Source organism: Xiphophorus hellerii, chromosome 9 (assembly GCF_003331165.1).
Source record: "Xiphophorus hellerii strain 12219 chromosome 9, Xiphophorus_hellerii-4.1, whole genome shotgun sequence".
Lineage (NCBI taxonomy): Eukaryota > Metazoa > Chordata > Actinopteri > Cyprinodontiformes > Poeciliidae > Xiphophorus > Xiphophorus hellerii.
Window position 1 is genome coordinate 29,221,804 of NC_045680.1, and position 12,176 is coordinate 29,233,979.

Sequence of the window (12,176 nt, forward strand, 5' to 3'; positions counted from 1 at the left end):
GCAGCAGTTGTGAAAGCTATTCAGAGTGCAGCAGCTCCTGATCAACCTGAGGATCCATCTACCACAGCCACTTCCTCAGCTAAGCCAAGTAAGAGGAAGAGATGTCAGTTCTGCCCTCAGACTGTAAAACACATACTGTGTGCTGCAGGTGTAAGAAATATATCTGCAAAGGCTGTGCACTTGCATACTGCCCTACATGTGCCAATTAGTTGAATGGGTTATGTTATTTTTCATATTTTTGTATTGTACATCCTCTTGTTCACTGGAGAAAAGTAAAAGAAAATTAGTCACTGTGATGAATAAAAATGCATTCGAAACTCATTTTGCACATTTTTTTTCTTAAGCTATAGAAATTCAAGTGGAGAGGGAAAAGTCAAGTATTCACACATTTTGTGGTGAGTGACAATATACAAGATAGAATTTGGTGTTTAAAATTCAATTAAGCTGCTTATATTGGGGGTTTATTGAAGACGGGTCATTTTGACCCGGAGGATAAAGGGTGTATACAGAAAATGAGGACAACAGGACAACAACGTGTCTGTGTTGAATTCTCAACTTCCAAAATAGCATCAGTTCATTGTGTAAGTCTTAACATGCATAAGTCTTAAAGTTGTCATAATGTGAATCATATATTAATTAATTTATATTCTATTATTTTCTAAATCTGTCCTGAATTGGTAAATTGCTCCCAAGTGAGTCCTGAGTTTCTCTAACAGGTCAGTGTATGAACCATTAGCTCAACCAACGATCAACCAGTTTTCTGAAACAGATTGGAGGTGCATCTTGTGAACCATCAGTTGGCAACATTATGCTCTATATAGTCAGAACACAACACAATGTTACATGTCTGAGAACTGATGAACAAGTATCTGGGCAGAGTGAACAGCCAGAGAGAAGAAGAGGAGTGAGGCTGAGGAGGAAATAGTTGGGAGGAAAGCAGAAGAAGAGTCAGAAGAGGCTGAGGACATCTGCCAGTTTCCATCAGTCCAACATCAGGACATGGCTGAGACCCACAACATGATGCTGATGGAGGTCCTCCCACCCTACTGTTCATTCCTTAACCCCACTGAGGAAAAAAGATTCCTCAGTGGAGTTAAGGAACAAAGTGACTATGGAAATTAAAATGTAATGTAATTTCTACAGCACTGTACAGTTTTCCTTGAGGAGATTGTCCTGTGGCTCCTTTTCTACTTTTTTTGTTCTCTGCATTTCTGTCTTTTTCTTTCTGAATCACCATGGCATGGTCCATGAATAAATTATAGCAAAAGCGTAAATCAGTGTTTCTCAATCCTGGTCTTCAGCGTCACCCTGTCCTGCAGGTTTAGGTATTTCCCTTCTGCCACACACCTGAATTGTATCTCTGGATGATTAACAAGCTTCTGCAGTACTTGATTGTCATCCAATCATTTGAATCAGCTGTTCTGGAGTAGAGGCACATCTAAAACATGCAGAGCAGGGGGGCGTTGAGGACCAGGGTTGAGAAACACTGGCGTAAATGATCCTTTTGTAGTCTCTTCTCATGACTAATCGATTTGACTGTCTTATCTGTACATAGAGAGACTATAACTTATTATTTTGAGTCACTGATATGTTAACAGACAGGATTTTAAGAGCTGAACTAAGGATTTTGAAAGCAAACAAATGCTATTTTTCCTGTTTCTACAAATTGTTTTGAGAAATGCGCTTACTGTTTTGTAAATGCCAACAATGACTCGAGAAATGCACCAAAAGTGACTGAGAAAAACTAACCTAGCATAAATTGTCTCAGCTGTATCAATTTGTTTGCCTGTATGAAAAGTGTTCACATTTACAGCTTTGTTTCTGCTAGCTTGCAGGAAATGTAACTTACATAAATGGTTGAAGACAACCTATTGGCCTTCATGAGACTCAGATAAATGGTGAGTATCTATTTCATAAATTGCCTAAAACAGTTATATTTGTTTTTAGTTTGTGTATTTTGTCTGGTTGCAGACCAGAGGATCACACCTGTTGACAACAAACAAAGGTTTAACTACTGAATTTTCAGTCAGAAATGATCACACCACCTGGTTGAAGTACCTGTGTCCATATGCAAGTCAACAAAGGTGAAACAAACATTTAAGCGAATAAGATGTTCATGTAGTGCATCTTTCTAACTTTTTCTTTTTGTTTTCCAGCAGAGAGGAAACACCCGATTGACAACATGCGAGTCTCAATTTCAACCTGTGACTGGGAAGACTACAACCATCCTGAGCAACGTCTGATCTCAGCGACTTGTGACTCTCAACCCAGAACAAGAATCCTTTTATCACCATTTTGTCTTCTACAATATGTTATCTCTTATGTGGACACATACTGTTTGTTTTGTTTTTGTTTTCCAGATCTCAGTAATACCGTGAGGAAACTGGACATAAAATAGAATCAGTTCTTTTTTTAACTTGACTTTTTAAATAGAAATTGTTTCTTTAAGTGGATTACTCGTAATCTGTATTTTTGTTTAATTAGAAATTATTTTCTTTATAACTTTCTGTATAGAAATGCTTGACAAGTTACACTTCCTTGGTTGTTGTACTATAATTTGTATGGTAAAATTCTGGTAGGAACAGAGACCAGTAATTTACCATAAGTTTTTTTTGGGGGGGAGGGTTTACAATAAAATGTCAATATATCATACAGTCTGGATGTGTTTTTCACTCATGTAGATATTATGCCTCAGTCAGCATGACCGTATTTACTACGGCAAAACCACATTTTATTTTTTTTAAAATATTTTAGGAAGTACGGTATTTTACCGTATTTTAAAAATACGGTAGAATCCTGCATTTACAACATACGGTAAAAAACTGGCAGCTGTGGTTGCCAGAATTTTACCGTATATTAAAAATACGGTAAAATCCTGCATTTACAACATACGGTGAAAAACTGGCAGCTGTGGTTGCCAGAATTTTACCGTATTTCAAAAATACGGTGAAATCCTGCATTTAGCAAATACGGTAAAAAACTGGCAGCTGTGGTTGCCAGAATTTTACCGTATTTTAGAAATACGGTAAAAAACTGGCAGCTTTGGTTGCCAGAATTTTACCGTATTTTAGACATACGGTAAAAAAATGGCAGTTTTGGTTGCCAGACTTTTACCGTATAAAGACGGTAAACTTCTGGCAACTCAGCTGCCAGTTTTTTACCGTAAAATGAGGCCGTTTTTTTTTACAGTGTACAAACACAACAGAGACACAATCAAAACTGTCAGATGATTTATTTCCCGCGATAATAACTCAGAAATAGTCCAAATTATAATGTATTTTTATTTCTTTCCTACTTACGGAAGGTTTCTGTTTATATCGTAGGTTTGTGGTGCCTTTCTATCCTAAAGAAAGATATAAAACTTCAGATATTTCACAAAAAGATTCATGGAAAAACCTCACATAACCATATGTTAAAGCATAAAGTACGGCGCCCACCGTAAGAAAGGCTTGCAGTGTTCAATTATGCTGCATAACATAACAGTACAGTATTGCGAGGGAACGCAAAAGTTTCGCGAGGGAACGCAAAAGAAAACAATTCCCCATGTCCCCTAAGGGGCTCCGTACGCTTCAGCCTTCTGCATCAGCTCCGAAACGGCCTTTTTTCTCTCCTCTCCCTCGGGATATTTTTTTAGCAAAGACAGAGTTTTTTTTTTCTTTCGAAAAGTATTTATTGTTACTGTAAACATTTTAAAATTTACATTTTTTTCAATTATACAGAAATTTTTAAAACTTACAATTTCATCAGTTTAGACTAAAAGAAGCTAAGAACAAGAATATAAAATACAAAATCTCTGTGTTAAAAGTTGAGCAGGACCGGGGTGACTCCTTCCCAAGTCCGGAGCCGTCCCGACCTTCCAAACAGCGCTGGTGCTCAGAGGGGAAACCTGCCCTGAAGCTCCTTCCCTCCTGCCTCACCCGGAGAGCCAGGCCGCCGCTACTTGGACCTCTTTTCGTGGAGCGCCGGCTCCTTCGTCCACTGAGGCGCAGGCGATTCTTCTTGGTGGCTGTGTCCTTGGCGCGCCACCTGCAGCCCTTGGTGTTCCTCTTTTTGCTGCCGCCATCCGGATCACAGCCACGGGGGGCATCTGCCTGCGCCTGCTCACCAGCAAGTTTCTGGAGGTCCAAATGGCGTCTTTGATGGTGGCTAGGGTGAGCCACATCTCAGCGAAGTCCTTTTTCGTTGTTTTCTGCTGGCTCACCCCATACAGCGCTAGCTGTCCATGGAGGACCTCCCTTGCTGGCAAGTGTGGGAATTGCAAGGAGCCGGCTTTCGCCCACAGGTCCACAGCAGCGCTGCACTCCCACAGCAGGTGCCTCACCGACTCCGGCGCGCCACAACCGGGTCGGGGGCAGATGGACGTTGCAGACATGCCGCGGGAATGCATGACGGCTCTGACCGGCAGGATCCCATAAGCCACCATCCATGACAGGTCCTGGAGTCTGTTTGGAAAGACAGAGTGTTTGCTCTTGAAATGTCTTTCAACATTTGACTTCTTGTTGTTTGCCAGTCTTTCGCCACATATTAAGCAGACTGGTGAACCAGTTTCATCAGCGGTGAAAGCAAAATGATCTGTCCACGTAGCATTAAATGTTCTGCCATCTTCAGAATGTTTCCTTTTCTTGGATTTATTCATGATGTATCTTCCAGGCAAGGATCAAAAAGTCAATAAATCAGTGCGCTAAAAAAACGCGGTCTGCCAGACATGTGGGGTTCGCCAGGAATGCCTGTCGCACATCGGCGGACATGACGTATATTTTGGGTGCTAAAAATGTTCAAAACTTTTGTTTTAATGTTACAAGTTTACCATAATCTTCAGATTTAGAAATTTAAAAAAAAATGATTTTAATTTATAATTTTTTAATGATTTAATTTTAATAAAATATTCTATTTCCCAAAGTCACTGGGAGCCACAACAGAAGGATGAAAGAGCCACACGTGGCTCCGGAGCCATTGGTTGCCGACCCCTGACCTAGGCCATCTCCAGTTTTTTACCAACCACAATGGGACCCACAAGGCATGATATTCCTGTTTCAGATCATGCATTGTGTCACATGCACTTACTTTTACTTCTTAATTATGAGGGCTAATAGAATGAGGCCATACTCACCAACTGTTGCACTATCAGCCAATCACAGTCAGCACAAATGGCGTTGCTGATGACTGAGAATGGAAGATTAAATGTTTATTTATGGACTATTACTTATTTTAGAAAAATACTGTTGTCTACCAGATACAAATATATTTTCTAGAGAACAAAATGCAAAAGTAAGAAAAAATTTGTAAGTCAAGTTTGTGGTAGAGATTTATGTTGGGTTATGTCCTCCTAAAACTTTGGTGTAAAGCGTAATGACATGCAGTTGGAATCCATGAAGTCTAAGCTTTTATTTGATGAGTATTTTGTCTGTTTACTGCAAAGTTTCATGACTTTGCAGTTAGTGGGTCGACATGGAGAAGATTTATGAAGATTGATATTATTAATAATTAATTCATATATGTTGTGTTCAGGGGAGCCATGTCAATTTGAGAGCCATGTTGTAGCCATGGCTCTCAAATTGAATGTGATATGAAACATCACTGTTTTTCCTGGTGGTTAGTGTTTTGTTTTGCTTCTGATCATTCCCAAATGAAAAACTTGAGGGTTGAAAGGGTTCTGTACAAAATGTCAGAGTTTTCACATTTGGAAGCAAGTTTTTGGTAAAGCTCTGAAATCAAATTTATTTAAGGTTCAAATGGCAGCAAAATTAGATAAAGTCTTGTTTCCTCAACAAAAATCTGTTTTAGATGGAGATGACACTTGTTTTGTCTGCTAAGAATTCTTCATGAATTCTCCTTCTGCAGGTTGGAGTGGGTGGAGATCATTGAACCCCGCACCAGGGAGCGCATGTATGCCAACCTACTGACAGGCGAGTGTGTGTGGGACCCCCCACAGGGAGTTTGCATCAAGCGTACTGGTGAAAATCAGTGGTGGGAACTGTTTGACCCCAACACTTCTCGCTTCTACTACTACAATGCCTCCACCCAGCGAACAGTGTGGCACAGGCCTCAAGGATGTGACATCATCCCATTAGCCAAGCTTCAGACCCTGAAGCAGCACACAGATGCCATAAATCCCCGCTCTACTGCTGGAGGAGAAGGGAGAGGATCTGCGGACAACAGCCCAGGACGTAACAGCGGGGTCAGCCGAGAAGGAAGCACTTCCTCCTCCCTGGACCAAGAGCTTTGTGAAAAGCAGAGCAGCAAAGATGAGGTAGAGAGGTAAGGCTGTGTGTTAGGAACTCTGCTAAATAGGAAACAATACAATATCTGTAACTCAGATGAGCCCATCTCCCTTGTTTCTCTGTGAGACTGTGCTCATCTCATTCTTCTTCCTGGTTTTTCTCACAGACTCAAACAGAACACCAGGCTGCTGTTCTTCAGTGCTCTGGGTTCTGCTTCTTATACTATCATATTGGCATTTTAAAGCCATGCAGCCCTGAATGTTGGTAACATCATTCATAGAACCAGCATCAACTTCTTGAATCATTTGGGCCAAACCTAGACTTATACTTATTTTATTGTCATTGCACAAAGACACAATAGTGATATTGGCAAACTGTTTTTTACACAGCACATGTCTCTCTGTCTCACACACACCCACACTCTCAAACAGCCCCATCTATTAGATGTTACTGTTCTTTATATGCACATTTTCTTGTTTATAATAAAGAAACCTATGGGCAAATTCACAGTTATGGGGCTGCAGAGTTTTGTCTGGGACACTTGTGCATACTGCTGATCAGGTTAACAATCAGATCACATAGCAGTGTGATCTGTTATGTGATCTGATTTTTTCAGCGTTATATGCATTCTTCTCAGTGCTTTGCACGTAAGTCTTAATCTCTTATTCAGAGCTTTTGAATTCTTTTACATTATCGGCCCCTTTAATACCTCTGAGGCATGAAGATCACATCTACCAACAGTCCTGCCACTGAGCCAGTACTGACTCCACTGGAAGCCATGCAAAATCTGATCCACCTGATGTAAATAAATTAACTTCCATCACTGAAGGAGTATATGCCAGCTACAATTCTCAAGAAGCAAAGCAATGCCTAGGATGAATGATTTTTGATATTTTCATAAGTTACAAGCTGAAGCTGAATTCTGTTCACTTCACATTAGATTGAGCTTTATCAACAGTTAAAGTTCCTTTTCATTGAAAATGTTTCCCTCCTCAGTGTGTTACCGTCTTCCTCGGCATCCTGTCAGCTCTATCCTTTGCCCTCAGTATCTAATCTTTATGTCCTGTCAGCTGTTGCTGTGTGCAGTTACTGGTGGATGTTAGGTACTGGGGTCACATTGTCCTGTAAATGGATATTCCACTCGTAATACATTAAACACAAGATGGAAGCACCAGCCAGTTCAAGTCTATCATTTTATTTATTTTTATTTATTTTTAACTGATTGGACAAGAATAGACAATTAGAGTTTGTCCTCAGCTCAAGGAGAACTAGACATACTGCATAACGACCTGATCCTGACCATGGAAACAAAGTGATACAACCTGAATCCAGCCCTGCATGGACAGTATGTAGGGCCAGATTACACCTGGAGCTTTTACCACATCTCCCGGCATAATTCTTCAATATTCCCCCGACCCATCCACAACATTCTGATCTCTGGCTCTACAGCATAGTAAACAAGATAGACTAGAATAGATTAGAATTCAACTTTATTGTCATTGCATATATCACAAGTACAAAGCAACAAAATGCAGTTTGCACCGATCCAGAAGTGCTTATCAAGAAAATAAAAATGTATTACAAATGTACATTGAAGTTTTTTCTTTTTTTAAAAAATATGCTAAAACTGTAAGCATACGTATATACAGGCTATGAGTGTACAGACCATGAACAGGAGTAGATTATCTATATAGTATATACAGAAGTGACTAACAGCTAAAAGTGCAGGTAAATAAGTGGTATATCAGTCCATGTCAACACGTGTGTATATGAGAATACAGCCATCGTTGTTATTTAGGTGTCAGGAGGTCAAGAGTGTGACAGCTGTGGGAAAGAAACTGTTCCAGTACCTGATGGCCCTAGTCCGTAGGCTCCTGTAGCGCCTCCCAGAGGGCAGAAAAGTGAAGAGTGTGTGTGCTGGTTGACTGGAGTCTTTCATGATTTTCCCAGCCCGTTTTAGACACCGCTTCCTGTAGATGTTCTCTATGGCAGGAAGTGGTGCTCTGATGATGCGCTGGGTGGCTGTCACCACCTCTGCAGCACCTTCCGGTCCGAGGCAGAGCAGCTCCAGTAATAAACTGGGATACGGTTGGTCAGGATGTTCTCAATGGTGCAGTGGTAAAAGTTCACCAGGATGTCTGAGGACAGTCGGTTCTTCCTCAGAGTCCTCATAAAGAAGAGGGGCTGGTGAGCCTTCTTGACCAGCTTGGAGCAGCTGGTTGTCCAGGTGAGATCCTTGAAGATGTGGACACCCATGAACTTGAAGCTGTTCACACTCTCCACCACTATTCCCTTGATGTAAATGGGTGAATGTGGGTCAGCGGTCCTCCTAAAGTCTACAATGAGCTCCATGGTTTTTTCAGGTTGTTGGTTAAGCACCACTCAGCCAGACCATCCACTTCCTCCCTGTAGTTGACCAAGTTGTCTCATCATTGTTTTTGATGAGACCAATCACTGTGGTGTCATCTGCAAACTTAATGTTGGTATTGGAACCTTGGACAGGTTTGCAGTCATGGGTGAGTAGGGAATAAAGGAAAGGACTCATCACACAGCCTTGTGGTACCGTGATGTTTATGTTGATGGTAGATGAGCAGTGGTTATCCAGCCGGACATGTTGGGGTCGACTAGTCAGGACGTCCAGTAACCAGTTGCACATGAGGTGTCTGATTCCTAAGTCTACGAGTTTTGTGAAGAGTTTTGAGGGGATAACTGTGTTGAATGCTGAACTGAAATCTGTGAACAGTATCCTAGCGAAAGTGTTTTTATTGTCTAATTGTGAGCGAACTTAGTTCAGTGCTGTGGAGACTGCATCCTCTGTGGTCCTGTTCTGGCGGTAGGGGTCCAGGATGGGAGGCATTCAGCCTCTCTTGAGGCTGTAGACAGGGCTGCCCAAGTTCTCCTAGCCTATCTTCCATTGTGATAGAGCCATTAGTGGCTGCTATCCGTTCTGACTTATCTATAACAGGTATGAAAGTGGGAACAGACGAACATAAACTTGTGGTGTACGCAGACGATCTGTTAGTATTTGGATCTCAGCCATCTAAATCTTTTCCATCTTGGGTGACAGAGTGCAGTTTCGGACTACAAAATCAATTATTCCAAGAGTGAAGTGTTTCCATTTAATATGACAGAGCAGGAGACATAATTACTGCTGGGCTCTTTCAAATGGTGCAATGATGGTTTTACATACCGTGGCATCATAATTAGTTCCTTGTATGACCAAATTTACCAAAAGCATTACACGTCATTAATTAATAAAACTAAAGCAGAGCTGGAACGATGGATAGATCTCCCACTATCTTTGGTTGGCAAAGTTAACTCAATTAAAATGTCTATATTACCTAAATTTATTTACTTATTTCAATGTGTCCCCTTAAAAGTTTCAATGACATTTTTTAAAGATTTGGATAAAGCAATATGTCTATTTTTATGGTGAAGGTTCCAAGAGTTAAGCTTCTTACTCTACAGGCTCCCTATGCTAGGGTAGATTAAACCTTCCAAATTTCAGAATATATTATTTAGCTTGTCAGATTCATATTCTCTGGATGTGGATTTATTCAAATGGCAACGATGTGAGGTGGGTCTCGATAGAACAACAAGAATTAAAGTCCGTGTCATTAGCAATTATTCCCTTCTTGGGTTCAAAAAAGCAACTCTCTACAATTACATCAATTTTAGCTACCTACAATGCATGGTTTTGGTACATGCTCTTTTAAACCTAAACATACGATTGTTGGTTAATACACCACTTAAAGATAACCCCAACATTCCCCTGCCTGTAGCAGATGGCAGATTACAAACTTGGACCAGAAAAGGCATTAGATCAGTCTGCGATCTTTATACCAATAATGTCTTTGCCAGCTTCAGTCAATTATCGGAATTTTATGACTTGCATAATCACAATCATTTAAAATATTTGAAGATCAGACACTGGATTGGAAACATTAGAGATATTTCCAAATAAACCAGAGGAAACCCTGCTTGAAACATGTTTGTTAGATTCCAAACATACGACTACAAAAGGACTTCTTTCTTGTGTTTACAAAATTATTCTTGACTATTCAGCAGCTAATGAAAAGTACTCAAAAAAATCAAAATGGGAATCGGACTTAAGATGCAAATATGATGACCAAAGCTGGAGCAGATTACTAAATTCATCTCAAACAATATTAATATCAACAAAACAGGTAAATTCAATTTAATATGCATATACTGTATTTTCTCCCTTATATTTTGAGTAAACTTAATGCAGGTATCACTGACAAATACCAGAGATGTAAGACGTCTGTTGGGGATCTTCTTCATATGCTTTGGAGTTGTGTACACTTGCAAACCTACTGGAATAATATCATTCAGATAACATCAGCAGTTTGTGGGGTTTCTTTAGATTCTGGTCCCAGGGTTTGGATACTTGGAGATGTTATGTTCTTGAAATTAAATTCTTGCAGGAAATACTTTGTTCTGTTAGCATCATCTGCAGGAAAAAAGTATACTTAAAAATTGGAAATCTATGGAGCCTCCAAACCAGAAACATTGGATTAATGAACTGTTGTCATACTGCACTACTGATTTTTTTTTTCCATTCAATACATAGAATAGAATAGAATAGAATAGAAGTACTTTATTCATCCCAGCAGGGAAATTACTTCACAGTTACAGCATAGAGACAAGACACAATAACAACTACCACTGAGTAGTAGTTGTAGATAAAATAAAAAATAAAAATAAAATATAAAATGCTATGAATTGTAAAAATATGAAATGCTGTTAATATAAAAAGCAACTTAGAGCAGTCCTTGCAAAGATTCAAAAAATGCAGATATGTATATTTAAATATATGTACAGCAAGTGTGCCATAGTGCAGTTGTGTAAAATTGGACTGATTAGTGCAGAACAATGATTTAGCTTTTATTGTACAGTGAGATGGCATTTCCTGTATCTGTCCCTACGACAGCGGAGCTGGAGCAGTCTATGTGAGAAGGGGCTCCGCTGTCTGTCCACTATGTGGTGGAGAGGGTGCTGTTTATTGTCCATAATAGGGACATTGGCAGAGTTTGACCAGATATAGACTCCTTTCCTGGACATTCTCACCAGATTAGATCTAAGAGACTGATTTGTATTGATCTTTACGGTCTTGTTTCAATTCTTTTAATATTGTTACTGTATTATTTTTCTCTTATTTCTGACCTTTCAAGATATATCATGTGTAATGCTAAAGGTAATTTTACTGTAATTTTGCTCTGGAAAGAGTTGATGGGTTTTATTTTTGTAGGTTGTGTTAGGTTTATTCTTCAAATAAACTTTTAAAGAATCACAAGGACACAAAAACTTGTCTTTTGCAAAAGGGGAGAAGTATGTCAGACTTAGCTGCGTCACACGAGTTAACTCGCCAGCTCCAACAGGGGCCTGCAGCCCTTCAATATTTATTAACTTCTAAGCATAGGCGTGTCGTCATAGTGATAATTCAACAGCATAGGCAAGTAAAGGAAAATGCATCAACTGTATGGTAACTCTTTAAGACAGCTTCGGTTTACACAGGATGTTACCTATTTTCGTAGACACCTGCGAAAGCGTCTGCATATTGTCTGGAAACATCTTTAACTGGAAATCACTTCTTGCAGAAGTAGAAAAACAGCAGATGCATCAGTAAATAAATGTTAAAAAGTATCAATTCCCTATCAGTTTGTTTTTTCAATCAAAAAAAATTATGTACTATTGTGCACTGGATGTAGATTTGGGATGGTTGTACATTCTGAATAAATATATCTATACAAAAAATATATATATATTTTTCCCCAATGGGCAGATGTAGCCCCAAAAACCTAATTAAAAAAAATCTTGAACATGTTCTTGACAAAAACTGTGAAGGTCCTTTGATCCAACAAAAAGAAAAAAAAAAAACCAGTGTGAAGCAGCAGATTTGAGAGTAAATCCAAATTCTGAAACCACAACCTT

At 39.6% G+C, this 12,176-nt stretch overlaps 2 protein-coding genes across 2 annotated transcripts in view; both read left to right on the plus strand.

The window, feature by feature from the left end:
• LOC116726052 (uncharacterized) overlaps positions 1 to 12,176 on the plus strand; it is a 591,833-nt gene that overhangs the window by 172,452 nt on the left and 407,205 nt on the right. The gene's annotated exons all lie outside the window — the stretch shown is intronic.
• LOC116725903 (rho GTPase-activating protein 39-like) overlaps positions 1 to 12,176 on the plus strand; it is a 103,627-nt gene that overhangs the window by 48,990 nt on the left and 42,461 nt on the right. The window contains exon 2 of the mRNA XM_032572308.1: positions 5,842 to 6,258. Coding sequence (XP_032428199.1) covers positions 5,842 to 6,258 — 417 coding nt within the window. The remainder of the gene's footprint in view (positions 1 to 5,841; positions 6,259 to 12,176) is intronic.